At 37.7% G+C, this 13,232-nt stretch overlaps 1 protein-coding gene across 1 annotated transcript; it reads left to right on the top strand.

Annotated features, from left to right (window-relative positions):
• The first annotated feature begins 1,328 nt into the window (after positions 1-1,328).
• On the top strand, positions 1,329-11,778 carry LOC104156633 (rab GTPase-activating protein 1-like). Its single transcript, XM_009695353.1, has 7 exons — positions 1,329-1,432; positions 2,870-2,980; positions 4,118-4,184; positions 5,714-5,816; positions 7,027-7,196; positions 9,958-10,132; positions 11,681-11,778. Exons 1-7 carry the CDS (start codon positions 1,329-1,331, stop codon positions 11,776-11,778), a joined length of 828 nt encoding a protein of 275 aa, XP_009693655.1.
• The last annotated feature ends 1,454 nt before the right edge of the window (positions 11,779-13,232 follow it).

Here is a 13,232-nt window from a genome sequence, read left to right as displayed (position 1 = left end):
TGTCTAGAATTTAATGTAATAATATTATTTAAAACTCTTTCTTAAATAGTTGTTTACTTACAGTCATAGGAAAGACGTTTGTGTAGAGGCAGAAGGTTCAAATATATAGGAACATAAAGACCACTTTGCATTTCAACTTTGGTGATTAGGTTTGCTTTTGATTCAGAAATGGGAAAAATTCAATTCAATCTTTCTTAAATATGATAAACAGAGAGAATTCTCTAGGGAAGTTTGAGAGCAGAATGTAATAGAGCAATTCATACATGCTGGACTTTTCCTCTTTATGTGATAGTGATTTGGTAGTTACTGGAATTGCATAGTTCAAGCTGAAGTCTTCCAGTGCTGCCCAGGAAAGGTAAATTTCTTGAATGACATTGCGTATGTAGACATGCAGTTACTTTTATCGTAGTGAAAACCCAGCTCTCCTTATTTCCCCCTTGTGATTGCAACTTCTAGTTACATCGTGCATTTTTAAGAATATGAAGGATAAATCCTTCATCCATACCCGTTTTCCTGTGACTTCTTAGGATTGATCTCTGTATTATTTGTTGAAAGTGGAAGAGAAGGCAGAATCCAGATTTGTTATCAGAGATCATCAATATTGGTTCTCCTTGGCTTTGCTATGTTCTGTTTCATTAAAATACTCACCTGTTCTGATCTGTAAAGTAGTGTTTCTTTGTCAGTATCAAAAAAACTTTATGAACAAAGCTTGCCTCTGTTTCTAACTGCTTCTGTTTTCTGGCTGAGTTCTCAAAATTTAATTTAATTTTTCCTCTTCCCCCCCCCCCCCAACCCGGGGTTTATACCCCCCCCCCCCAACCAGGTGTTATTAGCAAGTGGTGGTGTAGGGTGAGAGTGTTAAGAGCAGCTTTTCACATTGTATTGGCTAATCCTGTTTTCATGTTAAGTCTGATGGTGGATAACCTTGGTTTCTAAAAAGACCTTTTTTAGTTTATGCTAAAAGGTAGTGGGTTTTTTTTCTGCTTAGCCTATACACAGTGCCCTTAGATGTTTTATGTAACATCATTTATAGTGTTTTGTAATTGCTGAAGTGACTTTATTTTGGTACAGCATGTCTGCCAAATATTCTGACTTGTTGAGCGCATTGGCTCCTAGCCACACCTTCAGAGGTGTTTCTCTTCTTGGATTTACATCCAACTCAAGTTTTATTTATTAAATAAATAAATCCCACTCAATAATCCAGTATTTATTCAGCACTCCAAAGGACTGCTCAAGTGTTGAAACTGAAAAATTCTTTAGCTCAGGGCATGAACCTGAAAGATACTGATGGTTCTTGGGCTCGGATGCAGTAGCGGTCACTGGGGTGCATGGCAGGTGGAAGCGTGGCTGCAGCACATGATGATACACCAGGTGAAGTTCAGTCTTGCTGGCTTTGTACTGATGTCAGCATAGCCACAGCAGTGCAGGTAGTGTAAGCCAGCCTAGGATTTGATGCTTACGTGGTTTCCAGAAGTTGTGCTGCTAAGAGCTGTTTCAGTCCTAGCTAGCTCCGCTGTGTCAGCATGGTCTGTAGACTGAATGTCACCCTGTGCTATGGAGATGTATCTGAAGAGCTTTTCAGCCAGAAAAGTACAGTTGCATTAGGAGTGGAGCTGGGCATTTGTTTAAAAGCTAGGCACCTACTCGGTACAAGGTGAAGAACAGTGGATTTTTGCCTCCAGCTAAGCAGAATCCTACCTACACTGGACGTACAGTACAGGTTTTAGTTCAAATAGCAAGCTTTACCAGTTTGAGACTGATCCTCGTATGACCCGTTGCATGCAGACCTATACTCACCCAGAAGTTGAGAGAACACTTTCCATGTACTCAGTCTCTGATCTCAGTCTTTAATGTACCTGACACTGTCTTGGCTGATCTACCCTCACTTGTCACCCTGGGTCACTAGTAGTGCGTTTCTGTCACGCTGGGGAAATGAGGTCTGACTGCATGTACTGGCTCTAGGTATGTAAATCCACTGTCCTGGCCCCGGAGACAAAACTCCTGCTGACAATTAAAGGCAGTCTGCCATTCCCTGGCCTAGGTAAGCACCTGCTGTCAGAAAATAAACACCAATTTTATTGGAGGTGTTAAACTACAGGCAATACTCCACAGTCCATTTTGCAGCTCCTGGGGGTGACAATGCATAGTTTGAAAGTCTGAAATAAAATAAGGATTATTTTTATATCCAAGGGAAAACTGAACATGTGGTTGACTTAAAAACAAAGTCAAAACCCAACAGTCTCATTTAATCCAGTATTTAGTGGAACTGTGCTGCTCAACAGTGAATACTGATGCTAAAACTTTAGTGTGTGTATTGGCATTGAAGTGCAATTTTAGTTTTTTTCACCACAGCACGCTATCCTATCTTTTTGCAGCACTTAGGAGAAGGGGATCTCTAGAGGAAAAAATAAGGGAAACAGTCTAAAGATTGTTGCACTCTTGGCTTGTTGGCTTATCATGTGCCCCAGTAGTCACCTCTCTTGTGAAAGAAAGCAATATACAGTTTCTTATAAGTAACTGCTTAACAGATAATACTTGCATGTTACACAGGGAATCAATATTTAGAAACTTTCTTGAAATGCTGCTGGAAATCTCACAACACTAAGCCACACAGTATAAAATCACAGATTTTATTTTGGAAACTAAGTGTCCTTAGTGTTCACCTAATGATGATAAAATAACATCACCTAACTATGTTGCACTTCATTCGTGTTACTGATTGCAGTGTGCAAGGAAGAAAGGTCTTGAGTGAGCTTTTGTGTAAGAACCTGGTTTCACCAAGTGTCTGATGCTGGTTTTGATACATGCAAGGAATACAGATAAATGACGCTCTGAGTTTTGTTTTTTTTCCTTTCCTGGTAAATAACAGTGCGGTTCCCAAAGACAAGGACAGGCAATGCTTTAAACTCCGCCAAGGAATTGACAAGAAGATAGTGATTTATGTCCAACAGACAACTAATAAAGAACTTGCTATTGAGAGGTAATGTCATCGATTTTTTTAAAACTCTTTGTCTGTTTGATGTTTTGGGTTCTTTCCTCTGAGGCAGCAGATTAGTAATTGTTCTATGAGTACACCATTTGTGTTATTTAATGCCACACCTCTCTCTTGAGTGGAATTGTGCAGAAGATCAGATCGGTTTGTTCAGCACGTGTGTGGCAGGGGGCACAACACAGGCACAGTCAAATCTTGTACAGATCTGGTTGTGGAATCAGTGGTCGTATCCCCTCTAAATACCCATTTCAAAATCTTTTTTAAAAAACATACTGCCTTTATTTTCAGTGGCCAGTTTGTCTTAAATGCTGAGGCTATAATCAGTGACTGATTTATTTCAATTTGCTTTCTCTTCATCTCTGTTGCATCTGACAATATTGTTGTATGTATGCTTTGAGTCTGCCACAGCCTGGAATTCTAGAGTATGAAGTGTTTGTGTAGGTTTTTTTTAGAGCTCAGACTCCAGATCTTCCACTGCTTAGAATTAAACTAGTGTTTTTTGACTACTGGCAGAGTTTAGTGCTGCTCATACTACAGAGAAAAGACACAGCTTCTGCCAGCCTTTGCAGTCTGAAATGAAATGCAGGACAGTGTGGTAAACCAGAGGATGAAGTGGAATATACCTGTGTGGGCCAAGAGTCTTTGTGAAATGAAGCTGTAAAAGACAGGACTTCATCTGATTCTTGTCTGTATCAAAGGGTAAATTCTATGCAAATATGTCTCCAAAAAGAGAGGGGGGAAAAAAGAAAAAGGAAATTAAAAGAAGGGAGGAAGAGTGCAGGCCAAATTGTCCTGCAGGATAGGGAACCCTTGTTAGCAGTGTCTGTTTTACACTGTTCTTGCAAACAGAGGTAATTAAACAACTTTCCAGGCTACTGTAGGCAGGGTAAAATCATATGGTAAATATGCTTATAAAATCTTGCTCGACATTTTTAATATTGGCTTGACATTGTTTTGCTTGACATGCTTGAAGCTGCTTTCAAATGTCAAGTTTTGTTGACATTTGTTACTGGATTCATGGGCTGCTTGTGATGTATGACAGCAAACATTTAGATAAGGAATGTTAATGGTTTGTTTATGAGTAAGTCTAATTTTTGCAGTTCAATTTTGTGCTTGGCTTTGCAGATGTTTTGGCCTTCTCCTTAGCCGTGGGAAAGATGTTCGGAGTGGTGACATGCACCTTTTAGATCTGGTAAGGATCTTTTTATTAACAAAATTCAGTAATAATTTGATTATGACTGTGCATGATCTCAGGGTAGACAGAAAAGATTTAGACGCTTATGCACACTTGTTGATGGGGATTGATGCTGTAGCTTACGCTATTGAGGGTGAGGCTCTGGGCAACTGGGCTGAATCCCTGCCTCTGCTACAGAGTTAGAATATGACCTGATGCTCGGTCAAGGGAGTTGCCCAATTTTGCAGTCAGTCATGACTGCTCTCAGTTAGGGGCCTGAAATAAGAAACCTGGAACCTTATTTTTGGAAGTGCTGAATATTAAAGAGCTGTGCTTTCAACATAAAAAGTTTTATAGCATACTTATCACTGTAAAAATTGAGGCCTAAGTGGCTTCAAATATAACACTGAGAATTAGTGGGCACTTTATTTTTGTGACTCACTTTTCCAGCTATAAAATGGTGATAGAGATCACCTGACTTCACAAGTGTGTTGTGAAGACAAACTTGCAAGTATTTATGAAGTACATGCTTGTTACAGTAGTGAGTACGCAAAAAGGTCCAATGCTGTGTGAATAATTTTGCTCTTTACCAGGCTTTGGATTGCCCAGAAAATAAGATTGGTGAGAAGACAGACATGCTGAACGCTAAAGATAAAATATTGACTTGGTTTTTAATAGCTGAATAACGTGTTTTGTATGGTGAATAAAGATGGATCTCAAGATGTTTTACAGTAAAATTTATTTTATAAAATAGCTACTTAGGATAAAATAAAACACATCTGGTGTATTAAAACATCACAGTGAAGTAGAAGGGGTGTTAATCTGAAACATCTGCCAAGTTTACAAGTTCAGCAGCTTGTGAGAGAGTGTTCTGATTTAATTTGTTTTCTTGTATTGGAGACAATTAACTACATCCCCTAAGTTCATGATTAAAGCCTTGTATGTTTAAATGCTTTACCACTCAGGCAGCAGTCATTCAGAGACTGAATGATGCAAAATGAGGCCAGAATGACTGGATTGCCTTGGATTTTCGAGAACAACTTAAAAGAAGCTTGAAAAGGTGTTTCTTTTTTTGGTTTGTTTTTTTTCCTGTTTGGTTTGTGTTTTTTTGTGGTGGTTGTTTTTGTTGTTGTTTTTTCCCCAAACAGCAACAAAAAAGCAACGCCTTTGCAGCTTGGAGTCCTGTCTTTCCAAGTACTTGGCTATGATCTCGCCTAGACCTCTGTGAGCTGAAAGTTGCTGTCAAATGGCCACCTCCAAAATGAGCTATTGGTCTTCAGGTATCACTAGACAGATGTTCATACCACATACCTATGTAACAATTAGTATTAATTGGCCTTTTTGTGTTATCAGCAAGGAGACCAAAGATTGCATGGTAACTCTATTCTTTTCTTCAGAGATGATCTCTATTACAGGACTGTGTCACATGGACTTTGGATGCTTGCCCTTCTCTTGCCAATCCAGTAGCTGTTTGATGGGGCTGAGACTTCATAATATAGAGATTTCTTTAATTTAAATAAAAATACATAAACTTACTTTATTTCCAGGAGTCCATGGGTAAAAGTTCTGATGGGAAATCTTATGTGATCACTGGGAGCTGGAATCAAAAATCTCCACACTTCCAGTTTGTAAATGAAGAAACACCAAAAGGTATGAACTGTGCCAGATATTATCCCGAGCCAGGGCAAATGACTTACATAGTGGGCATCGGATAACTCTCTTTTAAGATGAATCCCACAAAAAGACTTTCATAGTATGGGATATATTCTCAGAAAGAGGATGCCAGATGTAACAAAAAAACCTAAACAAAAAAGAAGGCTAAAAGAAAACTCCTGTGTTCAGTAGTAATACCTTGTAGGTGTTACCTAGTAGGAGGCTGTATAGGTCTGGGGGCAGGATGCAAATGCTTTGCACACCATTAGAGCTTCTTAAGAATCCCATTGAGAATTGCAGTAAATGACTATTGCAGATTTCTTTGCTTAGTTTCTGGGGTCAGTTCAGATTTTTCTGAACCCAAGTTTTTAATTAAAAAAGAAGGATTCCTGTACCTATGAAAAAGAAAGTAGAACACTCCCAGCTGTAATCTGAAAATAGCTGATGCTGCATTGCTCTCTTGAGTCTTGAAACAGATCTGTCATTACTTCTTTTAAGATGTCAGCTGAATTACCATCTTTTCAATCTGTTGTCACAGTTGCATGCGAAAGGTTGGGGAACTTAATGGGAATTGACTGGTCAAAGTCATAAAAGTCAGCTGCTGGCTACAGCTGGGTACAACCTGCTGCTAGATTGAATGCCATCCTACCTAAAGGACACAATTTATCATTTAGTACCAGAAGAGATCTCATAGGTCACTGAGTCCAGTTGCCTCCTTTTGGAGCATCGTACTGTCTAGTCAGTTTTCTGAATCCTACAGCTGAGATCATCCTAAATGCTGCCTTTAACATTGTGAGACTTAAGCGTTGTCTAAGTAACTTCTAAAAACAGAAAAACAACTAAAATATCATTAGGGTAGATGGCAAGAGATCTGCACTGTGGAGTTAAGTATACAGATCCTTTATAATGTTTAATGAAGATTTTTGATACATTTCAGTGAGATTTGGAAAAGCACAATTTTTATTCTCTTTAACCAGATCATTTTCTGGGCTTGAACACTTAAGTTTCCTTACTCTCTAGTGGATAGTGCAGAATCATCTTATTTTCCTATTTTGAAACTTCTAGGGTTTTGAGATGTTAAATTAGGGAAAAAATTGAATTCTGCAAGAAAGTTTCTTTTGTTCTTTCATGTTACTAGGAAAGAGGTTATGGAATATTTTGTTTGAAATACTTCTTTTTATACTATTGCTTTGTTTTCTCTCTCTAGATAAAGTATTGTTCATGACTACCGCTGTGGATTTGGTAATAACTGAGGTTCAGGAACCTGTTCGATTCATTCTGGAGACTAAAGTCAGAGTTTGTTCACCTAATGAGAGGTTGTTCTGGCCCTTCAGCAAACGTAGCTCTACTGAAAATTTTTTCCTAAAATTGAAACAGGTAACACTTTAAAAAAATAATAAAGAAAATAAAACCTACAGTTAATTTGGGATTTGGCAAGGTTGTTTTTCAAATATAACTGTGGTACATCAATAATATTGTTTCAAGACTTGAGAGGTAGGTTTATGGTATAATGCTGAACAAATATAAAGGAGGTAAAGACAAATTGTAGTTTTTAGTGCCTGTTGGCAGATCAGAATTTCACTATGGTTATTTTTCCCCTATGATTGGTAAAACCTTTACTAATATAATGTTCATATTTCAACATTTTGCTCCTGAATCAAAGAGATACAATAAATGCTGTTCAGTTTTAGAAAAGCTATCCTTCATTATGCTAATTGTTGCTTGCTATCTAAATTTCCCATAAAAAGCTGGATGTCCTCATTTCAAAGTGAATTTTGATAGCTTTGATGAGGCTGCAACATTACATAGAGGATTATGGATTTTCCAGTCAAACCACAGAAATTAAAGGAACAGAAAATTTATCTGCATATGGGGGCTATGCTGAGAGTTGCTTGTTTAAGGGTATAGTAGGGTAAGTATGTGAAATTAAGGGTTAAGAGAAAAAAAGGCTTTAATATGGTCCTGGTGACATGCTATCTTATATGTCAATAAATTGATTTTATCATACAAATCCAACTTTTTTTTTTTGATGAGCAAACATCCACCTGAAATTAGGAAAAAAAAAAAAAATTTTTTTGTGAAAGTCTATTTTCCCCGTCTTCCCAACCATAGGTACATGGTTGGAAGCAGAGATTTCACGTATACCCGAAGTTTGCCCTGGGGAAAAAAAAATCCAAGCAACAAAAAATCCCTAGAACTTGTTAAAAACTTTTACTGTTTTTTCCAACTTACTTTTTTACTCTATTTACTAAAAAGGAAAGGATTATTTCTGTCTAGAATATTCATAACAACAGTGCAAGGCAATAACTTAGTCTCAGAATAAGGCTGGAAAGTTGAAGGTCCAAGTCACTAAAGAGATGATATACTTGACATAGCTGCCATTCTCCTGCTTTAGAAATTATTGTTCTGAAATTAAAGTCCTGTTTAAAGAAATGGAAATCCATAGAAGCAAATAACAATGTAGATGTATGTGTGTTCTCAAGGTTTAATAATTCTGGGTGCAGCCCAAGAAAGCAAGGCTGGAGTCCTGATTTCTTGATAAGTGTTCTTTTTGAAAGAGGTTTTGAATGAAATAAGAGGCTTTTCTTAGTTGTTTTTGCACTTGGCTTAAAGTGCTAGCAAATAATGGCATCTTGGTAGTAACAAAGATGAGGTTCACTAAGGATTCTTGTTTTGTGTGTGTCCTATTTTTTATGTAAAATAGGAATAAATATTTTGGAAAATGTCCTTCAAAATTTAAGGTGGAAAGATTCTTCATGGATGAGATCAGTCTTTTTATTTAGGATATTTTTGAGGTGGAGCCTGGAGATGTTGAACTGTTAAGGCTGTTGGGCTATAAATATTCTACGTACTCCAAAAGGTGCCTTTTCTGTTTGGCACGTTAAAGGAAGCTTATCTTACTTAGCTAATTCTGTATCTTTTGTCTTACCAAATTCACAGGCATTGTGACTTATCTTAGCTAAGTCTCTTTTTTTCCACAGACACTGTCAGGTTATCCAACTTCCAGTGTTTACCAATGGAAGATTATCAAAATTCATAGTGGAAGCAACAAATATAGAATGTACTGCCTGATAAGCCTGGAAGGGAAACCTGTTTCTATGGAGTCATGATTAGGCTATTAAAAATACAGCTGTGTAGGATTGGCTTATCTTACTTTGGCAGTGTTTCTTTATTCAGAAATGGTGAAAGCAAGAGGGATTTTATTTGCTCAGATTACATTTAGTGATTTAGTAATTTTTGGTTTTGATGCATTTCTCTTCATTTTTAATACTGTAAAGGATAAAATTGAGCACTGAGAGCTCACTATAGAGTATAATTATAAATCTTATTTCCCTCTTCTCTTCAACTTCCCTTTTCTACTCTCTATTTTTATTAATTTATGAAAAAAAAAGTTCTAAATCCTGAGACTGTATTAAAATTTTAGAACCACTTCACAAAGAAAAATCTTCCTTTAAAGGAAAGAAAGGTATCAAAGCATTGAAAATTAAGGAGAAAACAGGGCTATGTAATAGACTTTGGAACTCAACAATTTGTGTTCCTGTAGCAAAATATATACAGATATGACTTGGAAGTCGTATCGCTAAAGACTATTGCCATGGTGGGGAAATAAATACGAAAAATTTTCATTAAAACTCTCCTTTTGCCACCATCAGTATCCCCAGAAAGTTAGAGAGAAATTAGAGATAATTTTAAAGGTTTTGCTTTTAATTTTCCACTGATGTTTAAATAAAGGCAGAGTTGCTTCATATTAAGAAACCTTCCTCTCTTAGACCATTTGTTGGACAGATGTATTTACAGCTTTAAAAATCCATGCATTTGTGTCCAGTCCATTTATGGTTGAAAAGATGAGCTACCCGTGGTTGGCAGACCCGAACGAGACTTCTGCTGGATCTGTAACAGATACTGGTGTCTTTTGGGTGCAGCATGCTTACAGCTTGTTCTAGGGCATTGGAGTAGAAAGACTTTCAGGCCTGCATGATGCATTAAGTATACTGCAAGTGTTGAACATTCCTCACTGTAGAATGTCATGAAAATTATTTCTCCGCTCTCCTATTCCAGAAAGAGAAAAGGCAGAGCCTTATGAAGTAATGTGGGCATTTGTATAGCTTTTCTCAGTAAAATGAAACGTGTTTCCTAGATAAAGCAAAAGGACAGAAAGAATAACTCAGACACGTTATATGAAGTTGTGTGCCTAGAAAGTGAATCAGAAAGGGAGAGAAGAAAAACGACAGCAAGCCCCTCTCTTCGTCTGCCCCAGTCTGGGTCACAGGGCTCAATGATTCCTTCTCCTCCAGAGGATGATGAAGAGGAAGGTAAGAAGTGGATTGTATGCTTTGTGTACTTCGAGAGAAAGGGCAGTTGGTAAATAACATAATTATGAAACATGTTGAATCCTTTCCAGTCAGAACCTGGCCTGCTGATGTTTGTTGATTTTTTTTTTTTTTTTTTTTTTTTTCCTTGCTTTAATGCTCGGAGTATTCAATAACCAGTACCCCCACATTCCTGGATCAGCCTCTCCCTTGTCTGACACTTCTGTGTCTCATGCTTTTCTCAGCCCAGACCTCATGAAGCCTCCAGTGTGATATATTTGGAACAAAGTGAAAAGAGGCTGCTAAAAATTTGGTCTTATCATGTAGCTTCTGCCCCTCCCCAAGCAGCTGTGAACAGATTTGAGAGTAAAAATGAGAAGCTGGTATTATTTGGAAATATAAGTGAGCAGTGTATTTTAGCAAAGAGGCGAGTGCAGACATCTGTAATACATAAACTATACCAGGACCTGCCCAGCGTGAAACTTAATGCATTTTCAAGATCTTTTTCCGGCTTTTTAAAAGCTCTGTTAAGCTGAAATATGGACTGGTTCTGATTGTATAGACATCTGGCCTTACAGGTCTGAGCTGAAATGTAGATGACTTGAGTTACTGCTTTTTCACTTTTTCTGCTGGTCTTCTATGTGGCCTTGGGTGAATTGTTTCACTTCTGTGCTTTAATTTCCCCCCGCCCCCTTTTTTTGGGGGGGGAGTGCAGAAGGAGAGGAAAGTTGGTGTGAAATTAAGTCCTATGCAAGTGTTATTCATTAGCAATCTGTAGCCACTATGCTAAACCATAGTGGTATTCTTTTCTAGAGCAGGAACATATATATATATTGTTTACAGTTGATATGACTTACAGCATTGTAAGAGTTTGCTGACAAGTTCAGGTGTCAGTTGAGAAAGCATAGATTTAATGAAAAAGAATATGTTTCCTCAAGAATGCAAACCCAATGTTGAGTATTGTATTAGTGAAATGTAGTTTTTGTATATGATACTTGCTCTGAGTGTTTAAAAATAACTGGGGGTACATTAGTTAGTATTGGTTTCAGAAAGAGTTACTGTGATACAGAAAGTTGTGCTCTTTGAGAATTTTTGTAGTCTTCCAAAAGATTGAGGTAGAAAAATAGAATTACTTCAGTGGGAGGGGACCTCTGGAGGTCTCTAATCGTGCCTCCCACTCAGTGTGAATCCAGCCAGATAGATTGTTCAAGGCCTTGTCCTGTTGTGTGTTGACAGTCTCCAATGATGAAGTTTCCACAACTTCTCTGGGCCCTTGTATCAGTTTGGCCACCCTCATGGTAAATTGTTTTCCTGGTTTTTAACAAGAATTTCACATCTTGCTGCTTGTCTTCTACCTCTTGTCACATCACTGTGCGCCTCTGAGAAGAGTCTCTAGTTCTGCCTTCTCTGTGTTGAGTGCACGAATACTGCATTCGCAGATGAGGGGGAGTTCTTGCTGCACACGGATAGGGTTAAGACAGCAACACTTAAATCTGTAAATGTAGAGTAATGGCTGTTGATCTCATAGGATCTCTTCTGTTCTGTTGGCAGACAATGATGAACCACTCTTAAGTGGTTCTGGAGATGTTTCCAAAGAGTGCGCAGAAAAAATTCTTGAGACGTGGGGAGAGCTGCTGTCCAAATGGTAAGTGGCAAAATCACATTCTGAAAATTACAGTTCTGAGTATTCGCATTCTGTTTGCTCCTTCTTCTTGGAGTTTTTGTTGTTTCCAGAAGCCAGTTGAGATTAGTATGGATTTAGTCCTCTGTCATCCCCACAACACCCCTTATTCTCTGACTTTGTGGTTTTTTGATTTATTCAGAGGGTGCTTTAAGTATTTTCATTTTTGAGTGCATGCTTAAATACTGTATAGAAATTCAGTTATGATATGTCTTTAGGTGGTTCTCTCTTAAAATGAGTATTTTACTTATCTGTGAGTTTCACTGGGGTTTTGTTAAAGAAAAACCTTAACTAAGTAGTATAAAGAAAATGAAACTCTTCCTTTGTCTTTATTTTGCATAGATCACTTCCATTCCTCTTTGTAATTCTGATGTAGTTCACAGCCAATTTTTCCTGCAGCTGTCATATCTGAGTAACTGTAGCTTAAGAATATGGGAGATTTGTACTTGGATAGCGAAGATGCTTTTCCTTCCATGTCTAAAGGAAGATGGCTCCAGAGCCTGCCAAGAAGGAAGTACATGAACTCTTCTGTGGTTTTTTTTTTTTTTTCCTAGAAAATGCCAATTTTCAAGAGTGTTTCTTGACAGTCGAGTTGCTAATGCAACACCTGTCCTCCTTTCATGAAGGATTTTTTATTCATCTTGAAGCAGCCTGAGCAGTTCTAAGAAAGTGATGCTGCTTATTGCAAAATTCAGGGGTTTTTTTGTTGGTGTTTTTTTTTTTTCTTCCCCACAAAGGGAGATGCCAGGCACAATATCAGATTGAGCTCAAATATGCTACATTTTGACTCTATCTTTTGTTGTTGCCGTCTGCTTCCTGATGTTACTGAGGAGCAGGGAAAGGGGCGTACAGCAAATCAAAGATCTGAATAGAATATTAGATCTAAGGAGTAGAACAGCAGAGATCAGAGTAAGTCATGGACTTTAGATGAGGAAAAGTATTGATGTGACCACTTAGCCAAGATTCTCTTTAAATTAAGATTTTAACAATTTAGCATTATTTTTTTATTTTCTGCAATTACTTAGTACTTATTTGAATAAGTACTTTTACTTCCAGTTTGGTTTTGCACTAAATTGGTAAGAAAGCCGACGTCAGAAATGGACACATTTGTAAAAAGGGGTAGGCTGTGGTAAAATGGTGTATGATCCCTTTTCCCTCCCTCTCCTCGACTTGTGGAAACATCTTTAACAGATGAGCTCTATGCATCTGCTGCTCTGAGAAAGTTTCTTTCAACTTGAATTTTTTTGTAATTCTTCCAAGGGCTCAAAGATAATTAAGCCACCTGACTCCCATTGAAAATGTTTTGGCAGCTCTAAGAGGATATGAAGTGCTTCTGTGCTAATGCTGGCAGCTACTTTAATATGTGTTAAAGGGCTTTCCTTCTTAACTAAAAATGAGTATTTGGAAGTAATGATCCTTGAG

Source organism: Cariama cristata, unplaced genomic scaffold, assembly GCF_000690535.1.
Source record: "Cariama cristata isolate BGI_N322 unplaced genomic scaffold, ASM69053v1 scaffold32922, whole genome shotgun sequence".
Taxonomy (NCBI): Eukaryota; Metazoa; Chordata; class Aves; order Cariamiformes; family Cariamidae; genus Cariama; species Cariama cristata.
Note: the sequence above shows the minus strand (reverse complement) of the source record. Positions and strands in the feature narration are given on the sequence as shown.